This window comes from Gallinula chloropus (assembly GCF_964237585.1).
Source record: "Gallinula chloropus genome assembly, chromosome: 2".
Taxonomy (NCBI): domain Eukaryota; kingdom Metazoa; phylum Chordata; class Aves; order Gruiformes; family Rallidae; genus Gallinula; species Gallinula chloropus.
The window spans coordinates 125,007,954-125,028,333 of record NC_140086.1 but is presented as its reverse complement, the minus strand read 5'-3'; the positions used below and the strand labels follow the sequence as shown (position 1 = coordinate 125,028,333).

The window sequence follows — 20,380 nt, the reverse complement described above, 5'->3', positions numbered from 1 at the left end:
AACAAAAAAGGAAGTATATGATCTATATTATGTCCGTGTCAGATGCAGACAGTCATTCACTATGGCAGGGAAGTTTGATCAAAATGCAGTCAGGATAACTATATTTATCACAAGTGCAAAACTATTCAGACTTCGGCACCATACCAGCACTTGTTCTGCGTGTGCATACATTTTACAGAATGCAAGCATATATCCCTGTAACTGAAAAAAATATGATTCCCCTGTCATCCAGATCAAAATTATGTAAAAGATGTTACAGGCATGGGGTGGTGGTGCACACAAATATCTTCAAAAAAAATTCAAAATAGTAATATAATGCAGGTAAATTACTACACCCTTCAGTATCACAGACTCTGGATATATTCCATAGAAATATTCCATGTCTCCTAAAAAAAATTATTTAAAAATATAATAAACCATGAGATTCATGATTCTACTACACATCAGGCCTGATTTTTCTCATTTATAATGCACCAGCTATTGGTGGTCCTGAGAGTCAGGCTAGCTACACTTAGGGGGAAGAGAAGGAACGAATACTTTGTTTCAGAAACATGTTTTCAGTGGTTTGATAAAGTGAAGAAAAACAAAAAAGCCAACCAAACCACCACAAACAACAACAAAAACCCCCACAACCCTCAAGGTTGTTTGTGATTATTAACAACAATCATTTAAAAAAATCTTTTTGTAAAAAAAACCCAAAAAAACCAGGTGAGATAATACCAGTAGAAAAGTCAATGCCATTTGATCACTGCCATACTTCAAAGCGGTGCCCAGATACTAATTAATCTCTACAATCTCTTCGTTTGTTAGGTGACTTGTTATCTTCCTTTCATGGAAAAGGTTATAGGAACTCAAGATAAGGGGTACATTTAAATGCTCAAAAGCACACGGGGAGTTTGTTCCAGAATTATTAAAAGAATTTCCAGCCTCCTCTCAGGCTGATAGCCCATGTCACTCCGCTCTCTCTTTTAAAAGATTATCTAAATATACATGTATACACACTCACACAGAGAATTCAGCAGGGACAAAACACACACACACACCCTTATTTATATCAGTATAAATACGGTCTGAAGCATATCAGTTATTTTCACTGTGGAAGTAGTAAGAAACTTCTGCACTATAAAGTACAACAGAGCAAAACTGTGAAAGCGCAGTATGAAAATACTAGGAGTAAGGCCCAGTCGAGAGACAGAAGAACGAACATTAAATAAATAAAAGCAACAGGCCTGCCTGTCTGCCTGTCTGATCACTTTAGATCAGCTCCCAACAGACTGAGGTAGAGTAGAGCTTCTGTGCAAGGGGTTGGAAATAAGAATTGATGGTAGAACAATTTCTTTACAACCCTTTGGAGACTGACGAGCCAAAACAGGAGGGAAATGAGATCTAGGCCACTCGCAAGATGCACCAATTTAATGGAATGCACAAGATGGTCCAAAATTGAGCCCTAGATTAAATTCCAAGTCACCTTCCCCATCAAGAAAAGTCTGGAGAGGAAGCAGAAATGAAGCAAGCCGTGCATATCAAACACGAGAAGTCTTTCACCTGGCATCTGCATATGCTGCTAGTCTCTAGCAATAAAATCTGCAGACCAGAGGTAAAGCCTGAAAATACACACTGCAGCACGTAACTCAGAAAAGATTTGGCTTTTCCATGTGAAGTTTGCAGCGCCCTTTTACCTTGCCTACTTGATCCCAAACAATTTGAGGCTAAACCTCTGGCTGGATGCTAGCGATTTCACGGCAATTTGGAACCACGCATTTGCTCCCATCAAGTCCTGAGGACTCTGGCTCAGGTCAGTGGGGATTCCCTGTTGATACTGGCTAGTATAGAGAGTGATGAACTTGGCCTTCGAGAGTGGCCACAGCAGTCACAGAGCAAGACAATTACAGTAGCTTCAAAAGATACCATGCATTCAACTCTTCTAACGAGAGCAAGAGTCACAGCGGTATTTTACTGACGGAGGCATGAAGAGTTCATACCTGTACACCCCATGGTTTTAGTTGGAAAAGAAAGTCAAGGGCAAAGCAAGAATTAAAAGGGGGAAAAAAGTAAAACCATTCAATTAGAAGATGATGTTACATTTTCAAGACTATAATTGAGAAAAACTGGATCTCAAAGTTTGGTTGCTCACGTACATTAAATATATCTGCACTATAAAAATAGTTTCCTTGGGATTTGGGTTTTTTTTTCCAGTACTTAGAATGTCAGTACTCTGCATAAATACCAGCATTTTTTAAATACAGAAAATGCAAGATTAATTAAGATAATACAGCAAATTCTAAGCAAGGATGACGAGTCTCAGTTTTCCATGCTTAAATGGGGTTTTGGTGATGCTTGCGCGCTGAGGACAGCAACTTAAATCCTTTACAGCAAATCCTTCCGTACCTACACAAAATAGAGCACTGCTAATGACAGTGACAGAAAACGATAACTACTCTCGTTTCCACTTTGAGTCATTTTTCTGTGGTTAATAAATTATATCCATAACAGTGTTAATAAGTTATGGTACGGTGTCACTGCATTAGTTTGCATTTGTGATGAAGCACTTAATATGGCATTACCTATGACCGTGCAAGTACATAACAGGAAAGACCTCTTCTCCGCTCTCAGAAGAGTCCCCCATGCTGGCATTTTGGCAGACCCTCCAAGGAAACATTGCCTCCTGACCTCCGCCTTGCTCTTACTTCTCACCTCCGCTGCAGCGGCACACCGCTGCGGGGCAATTCTCCAGATTTAATGTTTAACAAAACACAGACACTCTTAAATCAGTGTCCTTCCATGGGAGTGATATACAATGAGTTATTAGTTACGCAAATACGGGAAGCATTCAGATCAATTTAGTCATGTGAAAAGAACACCGTCAAATCAACACATCCTCCCTCAAGCTCCCGGAGGGAAATGGAAGATTTAAACTGACTGATGGGCTCTCGATCAACTGCTGTAACAACTTCTTTTCCAAAAGCTAAGAATGAATAAATAAATATATTTCAAGTTTAATGTCATTTAAGCAAAAAAAGAAAAGCCAAAAGTATTTAAAGTTCTTGTTACCCAACCACCACAGCACCGGTGAAAGTAGAAATGACAAAAGTAATAACCATGCCTTTTTACCAACAGAAAGAGGTTCAATGGCTTTGAGTATATTCGTTTACAAATAAAGAAGTGCCCACTAGCAAACAAACAGCCCCAAATCAGAGTTCTGCGATCTGGGGTTTTCTCATCTCAAGTGCTACAAAAGCTGTTATTAGGCAAGATCTGTTGCCCATTAAAATTATGATATAAAAATTCAGTACAGTTTAAAAACAACCTTTTAATGGAGTGCAATTATTAAATTGCCTCCAGTACCATGATATTGTCTATAGGGAAGTATTCCTTTTAGAAACTTTTTTCTGCTTTATCATTACATCATCTACACGTATACAGAAGCTGCTATGGGAAACAAGATGTCCAAATAGAAATTAAACATTCCTTCTCAATAGAATTAATTTGCTTTGCATCAATATCAAGTGAAGACTAGCACTAGGAGACTAAAATGGGATTTTTCTCCAAGTAGTCTGCAGCCTCCATAAGCCAGCAGTGCAAAAGCTCGAAGGCTTTTACAGGAGGTATGAGGTATGTACAAGATAACTTTGCAGACATATTACTGGAATGGTTTGCAACCAGTGAAGATAATTTTGATTATTTCCACTTCAAAACTTCCTGTATTGGTGCCACATCACTGAAAACAATCTAACCATTGGGGGAAAAAATGCGATGGGAAAACAGCCTGCTAATATATCCGCTGCAAAGACAGACAGAGAAGGAGAGTAGTCCTCTAGATTAGCTGAAGTCTTTCGGAGACAGACTCCAATATTATGAGCAAGAGAAATAAAATCCCCATAAAAATACCTTCACTTCCTTCATTTCATTTTTCCCCTCCCTACCACAACTAGCATCATTCATTTGTATACCCAATTTGTCTCCAATGCGCCACAAGAAAATACATTTTAAAATTTAAAAGGTAATAATAAAATAAATTAATGTTATGTTCCCACCACAGCACCACTGGACACCACACTACGTAGAAAAAGAAGTTACACCTTCACAGTAATTTGGCAAAAATATTGACAAAAAGAGTGGCAAAAAAGAACAATGCAACTAAGGCTCGAGAAAAGCATCAGTTCAATATTTAGCAACGCGTAAATTGAGGTTTCATTTTTGTTTAGGTATATTTTGATTAGAACTAATAAATGGCTGATTTTCCTTTGGTTGTTTGCAACAACAACACATCATCCAAAGAGCTTTATTCTTTATTCCCTTCTCATATAGCATGCCAAAGACTGTCTCATTTTATGAATTAGCATTTAAAACTACCGTAGGTTATCTAACAAGCATTCAGATTCAATAGTACTTTTGACAGCAGTAAGTAAAGAGCCTTTTAACATCTTGAACACACGTGCTTGAAAAAAGTAGTTACATCAAAGCAGTTCAAAGACTGAAGACAAAAACCAGTTAAAATCCAGTTTGCTGTGAGACAATTTTAGTGTGGTGTAAACAACCTTTCACGACTCCCCATGGGAAACGTTGTAAGACTATGTTCAAAATGAATCAGGCATATTTATAAAGATCATGAAGTGGTCAAATGAATTTGCATTTTTGGCAGATTCACTCCATGGGTACTACTTGCTACTGCCTGTAGAAATCTCAAATCTCACATCAGCGCTGCCTATAGTGCTTTATTATTTATTACATGCTATGCTAAGTACCTGTGAAAGGGGACATTCCTTGGCCAATGAACTCTGGTTCATATCCTTCAGTAAGTCCTTCAGAGCATTTCTTACTGTTGTGTGAGACCATTGTTCAGGAGGCAAGTCTTCTAGTTTAGGGCAACTATTTGAGACACAGATTAGAAAAGGGATTATTACAAGATTGCATCCTGCTGCAGAACATTCCTTTAAGACAGACAGATTTCATTTTGCGCATCAAGCAGATGCATCTGGAGATTGCTCTCGGTCTCCTGATTGTTCCGATTAGTTAATTACTTTATACAACACATCTGCTGTATTGATGCATGAATTATACATCAGCTGCATGTGGCGACTATTTTTTCATGTTACTTCTACCTTCCTGCTCTGATGCGCTTGGTAAAACAATTTAAGGTGTAATGCTTTCTCACGACTGATCATGAAAAGCATTAATATATTAACCGTTTTTTTTCTTTTGTGTTACCGTGAAATTTAAAAACCTAGACAGCAACAATAAGTGTGAGCAAGTCATTCTTTTACAAAATGCACACAGATGGTACTGTTCATGATATGCAAAAATATTTTTCTCTTAAGTAAACTTTATGTAAAATGCCTTCTTGTAATGCATCATTTAATTGACTAAAATGCAATATAGTTTTAATGAGATATCCAAAGAAAATCTATGTATCAGAGCTATAAAAGTTTTCTGCAACAGTATACCGTAAGTTAAAGAAGAATTAGAGTAACTAAAAAGGAATTCAGATAAGCCTTTGTACTTTGATCACACAGCACAGTGGGAATTAAATACAAGCAATATTAACAGTAAGAGCAGACAAGTAACAGTTCACGTCCCAGAACTGGTATGCAACTTACCTGTGTAACTGGATTTTCAGTGTGACCACATGATACACGTCTTGCAGCATGTCTGCTACCGTAGCATCAGGGGCATCTGTCACATAGGAGAGTGGAACTGGATTCCACTTCCCAACCTGGATAAGCCCTGCGGGATTTTTATTTTTTGGAGGGAGGGGGAATGGGCAAGAAGGGCAGGAAAAGTGGAGGGGGGGGGGGGAAACAAAACACAAACCAAAAGTAATTTACCTGTTAATTCCTAGGGGCAAAAGAAATACCTGATTTTAACAAGATCACCACCTTTGTTTCTAGCCTCTTAAATCTAGCAAAACAAAGGAACACCCCCCCAAAAAACCCCCACCCACACACCGCCAAGGATTTGCTTTATCTATATTACGAAATTATACAAATACATTACAGCAGAGATTTTTTTGATATGTATAGAAGTGTATTTTCCTAAGTTCCCATGAATTCATGATATAATAGATAGCATTCCTCTTAATAAATTAGAAAGGATTTTGCAATGCAAGGACTGAGTTTAAAAAAAAAAAAAGTACTTTGCAGTCTATAAAACCATCAGGAACAAAATAAAAGAAACAGAGCTGGATATTCAGTCATAAATGCAAGTTGACTCTCAACAGTCCATCTGCTCAAATATGCTTTACACTTCCTTGTGGATCCTCAGTGGAGCAGATTATTAAGGTCAATAAGCATACTAATGATTCAGTTGAAGTCTTTTTTTTTCTTTAAACAAACAACAAAAAAAAGAATCTACCTCCACATTCCCCATGAACAAAACGTGCACTAACTAAACAAAAATACATTAAGAAAAAAAAACAACACAGAGACAGAATCTACAAGAAGTTTAAGCAGTAAAACCTGCATCACAATCCTGAAAGAAATTCTGCCCCTCCCCCAAGACCCCACAAACAAACATAATTCATTGTACAATTTCGTAATCTTATTTACCTTTTGCTTGGGCAGCAGAGCTGTGAGAATATCCAAGTGATAGCAACGCCATTTCTATCAGTTGGTTGAAAAGCATATCCTTCCTCACTAACACAAATTCTGCATGCTCCTCCTTAGAATCATACTCAATGGCATTTTCATAATGTTCCACTACACAGAAAACTGGAAGCATACTTCCTATTAAAAAAATTTAAATTTAACATATTAAACTTGAGTTATAGTAGAGTAGGTGGGTCTATACAGTGTTATGTAAATAAAACCTGTACGAACAGGCAGAGGAGGCATCAAGAATCATCACAAATATTTGATAAACATGTTCCCTGAGTCCTTTCCCCTCACCCTCCCCAAAAAAAGAGAAAGTTCTGCAAAAAGTACATCTCCCTGAAAAGCAGAAATGCAAATTTATCTCGCATGAGCGGATACAGATTAAAGAATTACCTTCTATAGAAATAACAAGGTTGACTGAAGAGAAGTTGATTCTCTCTGTCCTGCCTGATTTGTTGTGAGTAGCAGGCAGCATGAGAACCTAAATACATGCTGCAGATGTCTTCACTGTAAGCCATTTTAGTACCAGCTACATAATTTTGTTCGTTAACACTAAAACTTTCTTAGTCCTGCCAAAAATATTTAATTGCCTTCAACATCAACAACAAATCACCTTGCATGTTACACATTCGCTCTGAAAAGAGTACACAGGGAAACAAGGCAAAAGTTAACACTAATTCGTGCTTCATTCATTGAGTGCACTTCAGCACTACTTTCACTCGCATCTTTAAGAAACAAATCATAATTTCAATGCCGTTTTAAGAAGTGTACCTGCAGTTTGGGCTTCTGTTGTTGCTGCCTCCTGTACTTTACGTTCAACGTTTCTGGTATTCATTGCTATTTTGGTATGCCTGATAGTAATTAGTAATTTCTAGGTTTGTGGCTTCATGCGACAAACCCTTCCCTACACTGCGCAGAATATTAAGCAAACAACCTTTCAACCTTTTTCTCTTTCCTTTGGCTTTTTTTTTTTCCTCCCTCCAATCTTTTTCCTCCCTTCTGACAACAGACAGAGAAGTAACAAATGACCCGAGCTGGTTTTAGGGACAAAGCCTCTCCCAGCAATCAGATTCCTAGACTTTGTGAAAATCCCTCCCGGCCTCCCAGACGGACACGGATGACACGATGACCTCAGACCTGCTGTTTTAGGCCCTGGTCCTGTCCCACTGTCACCAGCAGTGCAGGTTAGGATCTCTTAATGACAGAAAGCAAAAGGGTTAAAAGCAGATGTACAGAACTGTCTTATGGCAGCCTGCCAGAGGGGTATCATCTTTAGCATAAATGATGACAAGGGTTATTTTAACAGGGCACCCAGGAACTCCAATTAGTCCTACAATGTTAATGCCTCTATAACCGCTGCCCTCTGGACTTACGGGAACCTCCTAACCTGCTAAGGTGCACCAGACACACCGTAGTTGACAAAGAAGATTTACTCTTGACAACAGACGAACGCTTTTAAGACCGTGTCTGTTGATTTGTGCTCTAACATATACCAAGAAATCACGATAAAAAAGATACCTCTCAAGCACGTATATTTAAACTACATCTGTTCACCAGAGAGTCAGTCTCTGGCAAACAAACCCCTTCAGGCTTGCTTGGAAAAGCTCACAAACTCACTCCAGTTTGCCCAATAGGCTCAGCATGAAAGACAAGACTAAAAGCTTGCCAATATTTATGCAGCGCAGGAAGGAGCCTTTTTTTTTTGTCCTTTTTATTTTTTTTTTAAAATCTAAGTGAGATTGGTCAGGAAGGGAGAGAAGACCAAAGCAAAAGCATTGCATGCAAATCGGTGATTTCTACATTGGTTTTAATTAAGCTGTGGAAAGCTTTCTAAAACACACGCTTCATCTGCAAAAAGGTGGTGGGTATTTTTTTACTATTTTTTTTTTCCTCCTTTCAGGCTCTCACAATTGACGTTTGACCTACTACCATCTGACTCAGAGTTAAGGGCTCAAAATTCTTAAGTAGTTTCACCATTATTACCTGAAGATAAAATGTAAACAAAGCTTCGTTTTAACAAACGGTGCTGACACACTCAAAAACAGCTAAAGCCTGCTTGGGTTTTTTTCCCCTTATCAGTTCCTACAAATTAAGCCATGGCCAGACACAAAACTAGCAACGCACAGGTACCTCGCTGCACGTCAGCACACTTTTTGCCAGGTACAGGGTCTCGTGAGTTACAGCATTCTGAAAAATGTGGTACTTTAAGCAACACAGGAGAACCTGCTGGCCAAATTCTGATGTACTGCGTAGATTATCAGAGGTGGATCCTGGTAGTGCAACACAGGTATCATCTGACTACAAATCAAGCCACTAAATCTTTTAGCAAACTGTCACTGGTGTCCTTCTGTTAATGTGAAAAATGTTATACAGGAGAGCACAATCTCAGCTGGCTGATCACTCCTGCTAGTACTTGGCAAGACCTCCAAGTGCAGCAACTTCATAACCTTCTAGTATTAAAAGGGAGAGCATTGGTCAGTGCTCGCTGCTAAAAATACAGCATGATTTAAACCTGAAGGCAGTGTTAGAGCTTTTGCTGAAGGTTTACGAGTCTGTGTAAACAGCACGTCTGCCATAAGGAGCAGCAAAGTCTGTAGAATCCTTGTCTAAAACTGTCCTGGCATTAAAGTTTGCTGTGCAAATATCACATAATACCAGAGACAGCTGAAATCTCCTATTTAGGAATTTATGGAACTTATATGTTTGCAGGCGTCAGAAAGTCCTTTTTATATAGCCCCACTGCTTCACTGTACAATATTAATGCACTCGGCTTGAAAAGCCGTAATAAATTATATTTTTAATGCTCTTACCCTGGCTTTCTTAAGATGCATACATTCTTGGCAAACAATCAATAAATAGGGTAATCATGAGCAGAGGCCAAAGAATTTGCTGAAGTGCTGTTTTTCCATTTTTAATAGATAAAGATCTAACAATACGGACTGCTGTGTCTGTTCATTTCAGGATCAATATATTCTTTGTTTTCGCCAAACCGAGGAAAAAATAAATGATTGTACGATAAATGTTATGCATCAGACACAATGAAATTCCTCTGCCTTCTAACTTTGTGCGTTTAATAGTCTTGGTTGCATTTTGCACTTTGCTTAGCAAATGCAAGAAAAATCTGGATTATAAACACACACCAGTTATGCTGAAAAAAGTAGAGGCTGTTTTAAAACAAATGCCAAACTACATGCAGTCCATTTCAATTTAAATTAGCAAGCCTGCAGGATATAGTCAAAAAGACTTAGACATTTTGATAAGCAAAACGTATAGATTATTGTCCCTTAAAAGTATTTTCAATGCAAACAAAAGCCATCCATCTACAAACATCAACGATTCTAAATGTGCCTTTTCCTTGTGTAAATGTCTAATTACAGCAAACCAGCCACTGAAAAATATGACACCCAAGTTGTTCATTGTTCAATAATGAATTGTACTTAAGAAAATAAACTGCGAAGATTGACATCATAAATGACTTTTCCAATGTGATACCTAAAGATTTACACTCTCTCCTTTAAACCAACTTGCAACTGTTATGGAAATACTGATGCCCTTCCAAGCTTGGACCATCATTAAGAGGAAAGGCGAGAATTTGGTTTGGGGATTCGGTATTTGCTCTTAACGTATTTTTGCGTTTCTTAGCCCAACACTTGCTCAAAGAGCTAATGCACTATATTACTTCTATTTCAACGTAGGAATTTGCTTTCATCAGGGCAGCTAGCCTTTACCTTAACAAAAATCAGACTCCACCCTGTAAAGCAAGATGCTCCACCCAAGCATGAAGCTTACATTTCCCAAATGTGATTTATATCAAAGTTGGGAATATATAGTATTTTAGAATGGAGAGTTAATCCTGAAATATAAATGAAGTAGAGTCTGCAAAAGTATGCTTCCCCCCCAAAAAAAAAATTATAAATAATATTCCTCTAATGCAGAATTATCAAAAGTGTTACCTTTTCTAATATTAGTTTTCATCAGGTGTCCAGAGTGTTTTAAAGGCACTCCTTGCATTTTAGTTCCTGTACTTCCAAGTCTTCCTCTTCCTAATGGGCTCCCATTCTGTTCCAAGCGCGCAATTTTGGCTGGTGGACCCTTCGGATCGCTTACATTGTTAGACATTTCTGAATGTTCTTTCCCCTGAGTTGCCTCGTTCAAATGATCCATACTCAGTCCCGCCTCTAAAGATCACCTGCCATGATTCAAAAAAAAAAATAATATATATATATGTTGTACACGTGTGCGCATATGTATACGTACACAGCCTGCACATGTACAGAGAGAGATATATGTACCGTATCAAGAAGAACAAATACCTATTTTAACTGGAAAGAAAATGCCTTTTTTTAAAGAAACAAACTTATCCCCCCAAAATGACCTCATACCCCATTTTACAGAGAGATCGTATCATAATCCAGTGGAATTATTTTATAAAAGCCAACTAGACTGCCCCTTTAAGAAAAAAATATCTTCAGAGATATTCTACAAAATCTGAGAGACACTAAGACTCACATAAATGATGATGATTGTCAAGGTATGTGCTGCAACACAGCTATTGTTACAAACCTCACAGAAAGGTCTGTTATTAATCCCGAGTGTTTTTATTGTGCTAAAACAGAGAGAGAGAGAGAAACAGGGAAAGAAAAAAGATTCTAGTGCAACATTTCTCCATCTACTTGATTAAAAAAAATGAACTGCAATAGAGAGATTGTTAAAACTTTAGTTGAGGGAGCAACAGATTTATTAGAGATGTAGAACACTGTCCAATTACAATTCCTCCCTACCTTAAAAATAAAAGTTGGAGAGAATTTAACATTTAACTTCGGAAAGCAGTGGCGGGAGACGGTTGCTTTCGAGTTTCCTAACCAATATTATACAAAGAGTTTATCAACTTGTACAAAGTTCAAAATATGCATATGAAATTTTTCAGATCTCAAGCTTTAAGTACTAAATGGAGTAGTTTATTGTATTATGAAAAATAACTGAGAAGGTAGCATCTCCCAAAACATAACACTGAGAAAAACCCCACAGTTACTACAGTAGTTTTGAAGCCTTTAAATATTAAAAAAAAAACCCAACACCAAAAATACCCAAACAAAACTTGGGTGATGCTAAATTATGTGCTGGCACAGTTATTTGAAACCAAAAAACAGAAGTAATTTCAATGGCAAATTAAGAAAAGGTGTATGCTAGCATGCATCTATTTCCCTTTTTATAAACTTTTGAAACCTCCATCCATGAATAACAATTGCAGTTAAATCACTAAAAATCTCCCAAGCCATGAAAGTAACAGAGTAAGTTTTGAGGATTTTTGTCATTCATCAGAATCTGTTTTGCCAACCCTGTATATTAAAAAAAATTAAAACAACCAAATCAGTTTCTGAGAACATCTTTCTGGTTATGATTTCATTCATCAATACTGTTGTGATTGTTAGGTATTTTACCCTACCTTTCCCTGGCTGCGAAAGGTGTGACTACACTGACAATTATGTTATGTATATAATATAATCACTAAGGACAGGTGACTAGACATTAATTTATGAACTAGCATTTACATTAGCAAGTACAAATACTAATACTGGGGAAGTCATATTTAGAAAGACTGGTGCGAATCTGATAATTGCTACTTTCTTTCAGTTGCCTAGTAATTCAATACATTTTTCTGCACATTTCATAGCAAAGCTATTAAAGCCTAAACATCTTGGGTTTTGGGGTTTCTTTTTTTAATACACTTCTACGTCGTTGGTACATATGCCAATGACAATTCTGCAAACTAATTTTTTCTTGTTTGAACACCATGCTGCTATTCCTGATACGGTTAAGAAAGAGGTAAATATATTTAATCTGAACATTTACAAACAATCTCAAGAATGCCACTGAATAGCTGAAGTTCAGAAAATCGTTATTTTTCCTTATGCTGTAAGGTGACAAGCTAAGGTTCACCATTCATCTTGATCCCATCTGTTTTAGGTCGTGTGTCTCATTACCAGTAAAGTGCCTATTTTAGCCACTTTTCGAAAACATTTTGTTTTTCTCTTTTTACACTGCGTTAACTGCAGCCTCAGGAAAGAACTACGGACTCAAACGGTAAGAGCATCTTCCGATGCTAACATGCTATAGGGCTGCTTTTCCGAGAGTGGTACCTCTCAAGAATAAGGAGATTAACAAAAAAGAAAGGGAAAAAAAAAAACCCAACAAGAAAGAAAAAAAAAAGGGGGGGGAGAGGTGAGGGGGAGCAAAGCAAACAAAAAGCCTCAAACAAGAAAATCCTTGTCACTTTTGGCAACTTCAGAAGTACTCTAAGGCACCGAGGTTCCTCGCTACAAAAAGTATCTAGTCATCATGAGTCAGAATCCCACTACATCATGTACAGTGAATAAAAGTGATAGATCGCAGCTTAGTTAATACACTGACTACAACCAAAACACCAAATGGGTCATTTTCGCTTGGCCTGAGAATACCCACCCATCGGCATCCTTTCACCGCTTAGTCATCTTGTAAAAAGCTTTATGTTACAAAGCAAAATTACATGCACATAAAACACCTAATTTACTCATTTAAACTCCATGCCCAAGGCTAAAGTTCACTGAAACCTCAGTTTGGAATAGTGATGAGCAACAACCAGCGTGGCCTGCCCAGGGAGAGGGTTGCAGGGAAGAACTATCATCTCCGCCGGTTCCAGGCCAAGAGTTTCCCCGGGTTTCGCATTTAGGCATCTTTCACAACTACAAGTTTTCATCACAGGCACTGAGAGACGAGCACAATTTCAAGGCACAGTTTCCCAGAGACAGCGTACACGTACGGGCACACCGCGCAATTTCTGAATGAGAGTCGGTGCGGTATCTCCTTTTGTCGCGATGTAACGCCGCCGGTATTATATTATTTCTTTCTCTCCTCCTGAATCAGCCCCCTCCCCATGCCTTTTCCCCTCCTCTTCCCTCCCTCCCCCATAAAAACCCATAATCACATTTGAGAGAGGCTCCGCACTTATCCGTTCCATATGGCTCTCACAATCCAGGCCAAGCTTTCCCTGTGACCTTTTAAAGAGACAAAGAAGCAAAGTACTTATCTAGAAACAGAAACACTGCAGTTTTCTGAGTGAAATTAGCAAAACCGACCCGAAACTCACCACTTCAAAACTTGACAGCATATAAATAACAAAAACAAAGGAGGTTTCCTTTGCAGCCCGAGCTCTTGAAGAGGAAGAAGTTCAAGACTGATGTTTTCTAGGTCCCCCCTTTTTTGGAGGGGGGAGTGAGGGAAGGGGGGGGGGGGAGAGCAGACCTGAGGACTACTTCCCCTAATATTCTCTTATTTTGTCCTTTTTTTTTTTCCTCTCTCTCCTTGTTGCTATTTTCCCCTAGGCGGGGAGGGGCAAAAATAGATAGCGAGAAACAGAGTAGCCATGAGCAAAACCGGCAATAGACAAAAAAAAAAATAAAAAAATAAAAAAAAGAGATTAAATATCTTTTGAGAGAGCCGGATTTCGAGGTTTAGCAAATGAACGAGCTGAAGATCAAACTGATCAGACAAGTGCAACGCTCAAAAGGAGGAATTAATAATAATATATTAATTATTAGGGAAAAAAATAAAGTAGCAGGGTTAAATTGAGGTGGTGGGTGACTTAAGTCGAGCTACCCTTTCAAAAATAAAACCGGTGCGGAGACCAGCAAGTGAGAAAGGGGGTTATTAAAAAAAAAAAAAAGCAAAGGGGGAAAAAAAAAAGCAAGCAGCTTTTCTATCCAGTGTGAAGAGCAGAAAGTCTACTTCTAGGTTGTCACTTACACTATTATTCTCCAATAGGCACCCAGAGGAGCAGCACACACAGAAGGAGCCCGCTCCCCTCCCCCTCCGCAAAAATACACACCGTAACAGCCCCCAAACTTTCTGCGGAAACCTCAGCCCCAGAGATCGCTACTGGAGATAAAAAAGAAGAAGAAGAGAGGGGAAAAAAAAAAAAGTGTAGAGAAAATTGCAGGAAAAGGCACTAAAATGCCACTTTTAATCTTGCCTTTGCGGTCCGGGGAGGGAAAGAAAAAGAAAAAAAAATAAAATCGTAGAGAGGACCTGTCTCCTCTCATTTACCGGGGGCTGTTGTGCCAGTGAGGGGGGAGAGGGAGCGAGAGGAGGGGAGAGAGAAAAAGAACAGAGGAGGAAGGAAACACACACAACAAGGCACACCACCACCACTACAAAAAGTGACGAGGTTTCACTCCCTCCAAGTGAAATTATAATTTAAAAAAAATCCCCAACCCTCTCTATTAAAAAAAAAAAGGAAAGCGAGAGAGAGAAAAAAAACAGCCCAGTAAAAAAAAAAAAAAACTGGTTCTGCTTCTGCAAAGAAAAAAAAAAAAGAAAATCTGTGAACTCCGAGAAGAGTTACTCGCAAGAAGGGGTAAAAAAAAAAAAGCAAAATAGAAAGGTAGCAAAAAAGCCAACAACAACAAAAACCAAGCCAGCAAAAAAACCCCTCCAATAATAATTGAAAAAGGATAATAATAATAATAACGATAGGCTTTGGGGTTTTTTGTTTTGGTTGGGGTTTTTTTTTTTTATTTGCTTTTTTCTTTTTTTTTTTAATTCTCGTTTCCCCTGGCTGGCCGAGTATGGTTGTTATTTAGGCCGGTTTGGTGGTTGTTGCTGGATGTTACATGGATATATGTCTGTGTGTGTGTGTATGTGTCCCCGGACGGAGCTGCCTTGCTCTGCTCTCTCTTCTCTCTCCCCCCCCCCACCCCCCCCCTTCTCTCTCTCCCTCTCTCTCTGTTTCTGTCCCCATTAAATTATTAGTTGACTCATCACTACTCCTCCTCCTGCTGCTGCTGCCGCCGCCGTCCCCTGCTCAGAGCCTCCTCTCCGCTACCGCTCGCTGCCGCTGCCGTCGCTGCCGCTGCTTCTTCTTCCTCCTCCTCATTTTAATACAAAATAACACCGAGGCCACCGGCTGCTTTTTTTTTTTTTTTTTTTTTTACAGCCCGAAACGGGAGGAGGACGCAGCCTCCCTACTGCTGCCCGGAGCCCTTCCCCGGCGGCCCCGGATCATCCGACGCGTCCTGGGAGAGAGAGAGAAAGTGGCAGAGGAGGAGGAGGATGAGGAGGAGGAGGAGGAGGTGGTGGTGGTGAAGGAGAGAGGCGTGGGGGATGGGAGGCGAGGCCGGCGAGGGGGGGGGGGGGGTGGTTGGGGGGAGCGGTGAAGAGAGGTGGCAAAGGGGGACCGCAGTGAGGAGCGGGGAGGGGGCGCTTGGCCGGGGAGGGGGCGGCCGCCGGCGGTAGGTGAGCGAGGGGGGAGCCGGGGAGGGGGGGGGGGGGTGGCAGCCGGGGGAAGAGGGCGTGCGGCTTCCGGGCGCGCACGAATTTGCAGCCAGCTGGGTGCGGGTGAGGCGGCCCTGCCTGCGCCGCGCACAATGCCCGCCGCGCCGCGCCGCCCCGCGCAGCCAGCGCCGGCCGCGCGCCCCCTGCGCGCACGCACGCACATGGCAGATGGGGGCCTGCGGCGGAGGGGGGGAGCCGGCGGGAGCTGGAGGGGGGGGGTTGGGAAGAACGGGGCGGGAGGGGGGTGTGGGAAGGAGGAGAAGAGGAAGAGGAGGAGGAGGAGGAGGAGGGGCGAGGGTGAAGGCTGAACAATATCATGCCGGCGCTGCCGAGTGCGCCGCGCCAGCGTAGCTCCCGCCCCTCGGCGCGAGGTTGCGCGGGCCGGGCCGCGGCGGGCAGGTGCACAGCGGCGGCAGCGGAACGGGGTGTCCGCGCCGGGGAGCGAGGGGAGGGGAGAGGGGGCAGCGGCAGGTGGGGGCGCGCCGCGGGGGCAGCCCCCGGGGAGCCAGCAGGCCGCGTGGGGGGAAAGAAGTTGTTTGGTTGGGTTTGTTGGGGTTTTTTTTTTCCTCCTTGTTATCCCGCTTGATATCAACAGAGGTGAGAGGAAAGGACCAGGCGCGTTTTTACACCGCAGCAGAGGTGGTGTGACGCAGGCCCTGTTCAGTGGAGGGCATCATCCACGCCGCACGGGAGAGGCGGTGGTCCGACAGCATACCCCCGGGTACCTAGTACATGGCTCTGGGCTCGCCACGGTGAAAAACTACAGCCCCGCCACGATGCGGGACGTTACAGAACTGTCCCCTTATCCTGCCTGGAGACTGGGGCCCAAAGCCGCCTCGTAGAAGGTGAAAGCGGCGGTAAAGTATTGACAAAATAAATAACAGCAAGACGGACATAACTTTTTCCCATCATGCACTTGGGGGGGGAAAAGTAACCCAACTAGACAAACTTGAAAGCAACAAGTTTGTACAAGCCACAAGATAAGGGAAAAATTAAACTTCTTTATTGATAAAACGCGTAGTGTTTGAATTGTACTGTGTCTAAGAGGGAAAGCTGCATCATCAACCAAAGAAAACATCAATTACTGCACAGGCTGCTGTACAGCCGGAATGTGTAAGGTAGTAACTTTGAATAAAATTAAAAAACCCACCCAAAAAACCAACCCATACTGAACCGCACATGCAAACTTTAAACAGCAGCAAAAGTAGGCAATTGGGGAGGCTGGTACCGGTTCTGTGATAAATGAAATCGCATGGCCTCTGAACAAAGGAAGAGAGAATCGATGAATCCATGAAAAGCAAAATTATCACTGCACGTCTATTACGTATTAGGGAAGAAGAGGAATGCATCGAGACTAGGGAGAGGAACAGGCTGATGTTTGCTGAAATAGGAGCAAGCAGCATACGGGGCACGCAGGAAAAAGCAAATGGTAATGGGGTGAAATACATGAAATATTTATCGTATTCTGCAATGCACAAAATAAATGATAATCTAGGAAGCAAAGAAATGCAGTGCTCGAAAATGAGCGCGCGGTTACGTAACGTAATGCCGTTATTCAAAGCGAAGCCAGTGGAGGTGGCACGCATAGAAAACGTGGAAAGTTGTACCTATGTTGCATGTCCTGAAAAAGGTTACTAAGATTGCTACCGAGAGTGCTGAAAAGGAAAAAACAAACAAAACCAAACCAAACCAAGGAACACGCTTCGCAAAGAAAAACAAGGGAAAATGTAGATGACATCTTCCATAACATACGATCAAGGGATAACTGTCTAGCGGGTTGTTTACTTAGAAACTAATCTTTTTCCAACCAAACAGAATGAGTGTTATTCAGTGCCTCTTACAAGAAAAAAAAAAAGATAAAAAAAAAAAAGACAAAAAGAATTATCATTTCCCGATAATACTTGGAGGAAAAGCGGTGCAAAGTAGTTGAGTTCAAACTTTGCAAGCTCAATGGAAAATGGCAACATTGTATCCTTTCTCATCCTTTTCAGGAAGCCTGATACAATAAACTTTAGTACTGAGCAAGACTGACGGCTCAAGAAGAAAATCGTGAAGGATGAGGGAGTTTCAGCTGGCAGTGTGCTGCCTTGCCTGCAGTATGATGGGAGGAAAAGGACACTGAAGGTAATTTGAGAGATGCAGAGCTGATTAGAATAGAGCAGATATTTAAAAATATGATTTGGAACAAGATTTGGGACTAAACCACCACCTTATAAAATGATTACCAGATGTGACAATAACAACAGCAACAACGACAACAACAACAACAAAAAGATTAAAATCTGTTCTAAAATAACTTTTGCTTTGGTGTTCACAAACCATTCCCTTCCTGGTCAAAAAAAAAAAAATTAAAACCAACCCCAAAACCCAACTAACCCTTAAAATGTTCAGATTAAAACAAAGTGATTAATCTAAAAAGCAGAGACAGTGAATTAAAGGAGCAGGGAGATAACAATCTGATAATACAGGAGCACAGAAGGCCTAATAATGATATTATTATGCACACTAACCAAACACTGACAAACAAATATTCTGTTAATTATATAATCATGCATATGTTTCCTATGCTTGAGATAAATGATTATGGAAAATAACTCTCTTCTTGAAACTGCATATATGTACTAAACCTTATAAACTCCCTAGGACGTGGATTAATCTAATTCCCGTACATCACTTACGCCTGGTACAAGTATTTACTACAGACTTGGAAGGCTGAGCATGGAACCCTTGCTTTGACTAGATAGCAGGAATTACTGAAGGCTGCTACGTCTTCACATATAGACAACAATCAGATTTCTCTTATCAATACCAAACTACTTGGAATAAATTCAAGATACAGATATCTGATGTTCATTTGACCTATACCAATTTGCACTTCACTGTGTCAACTTTGATATTAAAACACTCCTCTAGAATAAAGATATTTATAATAAAAACATATAAAGAACAGAAGATGAATAGATATTGTCATGGATACATACGCAGGCAATCATTTAAACATGCGGCAATAGTACCATCACATTTTTCATAGCTTCTAGTCAACATACAGCAGACAAATATAGGCTTAATAAAGCTTATTAATCCTTAATAAAGTTGTTGCACCATGTTTATGATATATAAGTGCATTTTGCACTGGGTTGTGTTGAAATAAGACGAATACTTAAAAAGTTGGACCATGTTTTTTCAACCCCATGGTGAATTAACTCTGGGTTTGCAGCAGCCCCAGTAGCTCTGAATCAAAACATAGTCTCCAGTGTGGCTTGCTGCCTCGGTGCCTCCTAAGGTCTCCATTCCAATCTTTTCTTGTTCAAAATAAATTAGGAAATACGGGCCCAAATCTTGAGGTTTGGCTTTTGTGCAAAGCAAACAGAAATGACCTGGCAACAGAGCAAAACCAGCATGGCTGTGTATTCTCTTTTATCAGATTTCTTTGGGGAGATGAGGCTGATTGGGTTTTGTACGTAACGTACTTCTGACAACTCTGCGGCCATTCGCGTAACTCGTAATCACCAGCCCGTGCTGGAGGTGATGCTGAGCTGTGCAGAGGCAGCCGGACTGCCAGGAAACTCACTTTGGTGGGGAACCGAGTGCGTTTTCCCCTGCTACAGTGGGTGATGCACACACATCTATGGGTAACAGCCACTGTTGGACAGTGAGGCAATGAAAATACTGATCCCCAGCTTTCTGAGGGTAAACATCTATGGCCAAAGGGTGGATGGCTCCCCAGTGGAGTTGTGCATAATTGCCGCATGGGTTAGACAGAAGCGTGGCTTAAGGAGAAGGATGTGCCCTACTGTCCTTACCCACATCGATGTGCAAACCTCGGCACCGTCACCGCTGCAGTGCGGGTGCAGTCCTGCGGCCCTACAACTTTTGCACCTCTGATTTAAGCTGTTTTTCAGTCTCCTCAGAAAGACTTCCCCTCCGTTTTGCCCCGAACAACAATACTTGCCTGACACCACTCAAACACTTTAACCAACCTGACTGTGGCAATCTCAATTTACATAAGACCCAAGAATCCGATGCGCACCGATGTGAATCACAGCATTCTGTGACATCCCCCACGCTGAACTCAAAAGTTACATACCAACCTAGATTTTTTTTTTTTTTTTGACTGCAACCTGCCCCAGCCTGGATAGGATGCCTGTCAAAAAGCAAAAGTGCTATGAAATGAAATTCATAGCACTGAAAGGCATCGCACACAAGCTGTCGTCCCCTCTCACATTTTGCATGAGCAATTTCTGCTCGTTTGTGTTCTCTCACACACGATGTCCTGAAACAGTTACGTAAAATGAATATTTAACTTACAATAGTCAGCTGTATTGAACTGCACTTAATTGCTTATTAAGTGAAGTAAATTATCCTTACCATATTCGTCAGAGGTGAAAAACCTACATATATGGCTACATGTAATGCATTCATTAGTTTACAGACCCCAAATCCCTTGGAAAGTATCAGATACCTACACAGTGTCCCATGGT

The 20,380-nt window shown here is 40.8% G+C and overlaps 1 protein-coding gene across 1 annotated transcript in view; it reads right to left on the bottom strand.

Annotated features, from left to right (window-relative positions):
- Positions 1–15,765, bottom strand: part of SATB1 (SATB homeobox 1) — a 75,438-nt gene extending 59,673 nt beyond the window's left edge. Inside the window, exons 1-5 of the mRNA XM_084280589.1 lie at positions 15,393–15,765; positions 10,544–10,779; positions 6,546–6,722; positions 5,598–5,724; positions 4,746–4,869 (exon numbers count right to left, since the gene is read on the bottom strand). Of these exons, the coding sequence (XP_084136715.1) occupies positions 4,746–4,869; positions 5,598–5,724; positions 6,546–6,722; positions 10,544–10,754 (639 nt within the window). The 5' untranslated portion in view covers positions 10,755–10,779; positions 15,393–15,765. The remainder of the gene's footprint in view (positions 1–4,745; positions 4,870–5,597; positions 5,725–6,545; positions 6,723–10,543; positions 10,780–15,392) is intronic.
- Positions 15,766–20,380: the final 4,615 nt, after the last annotated feature.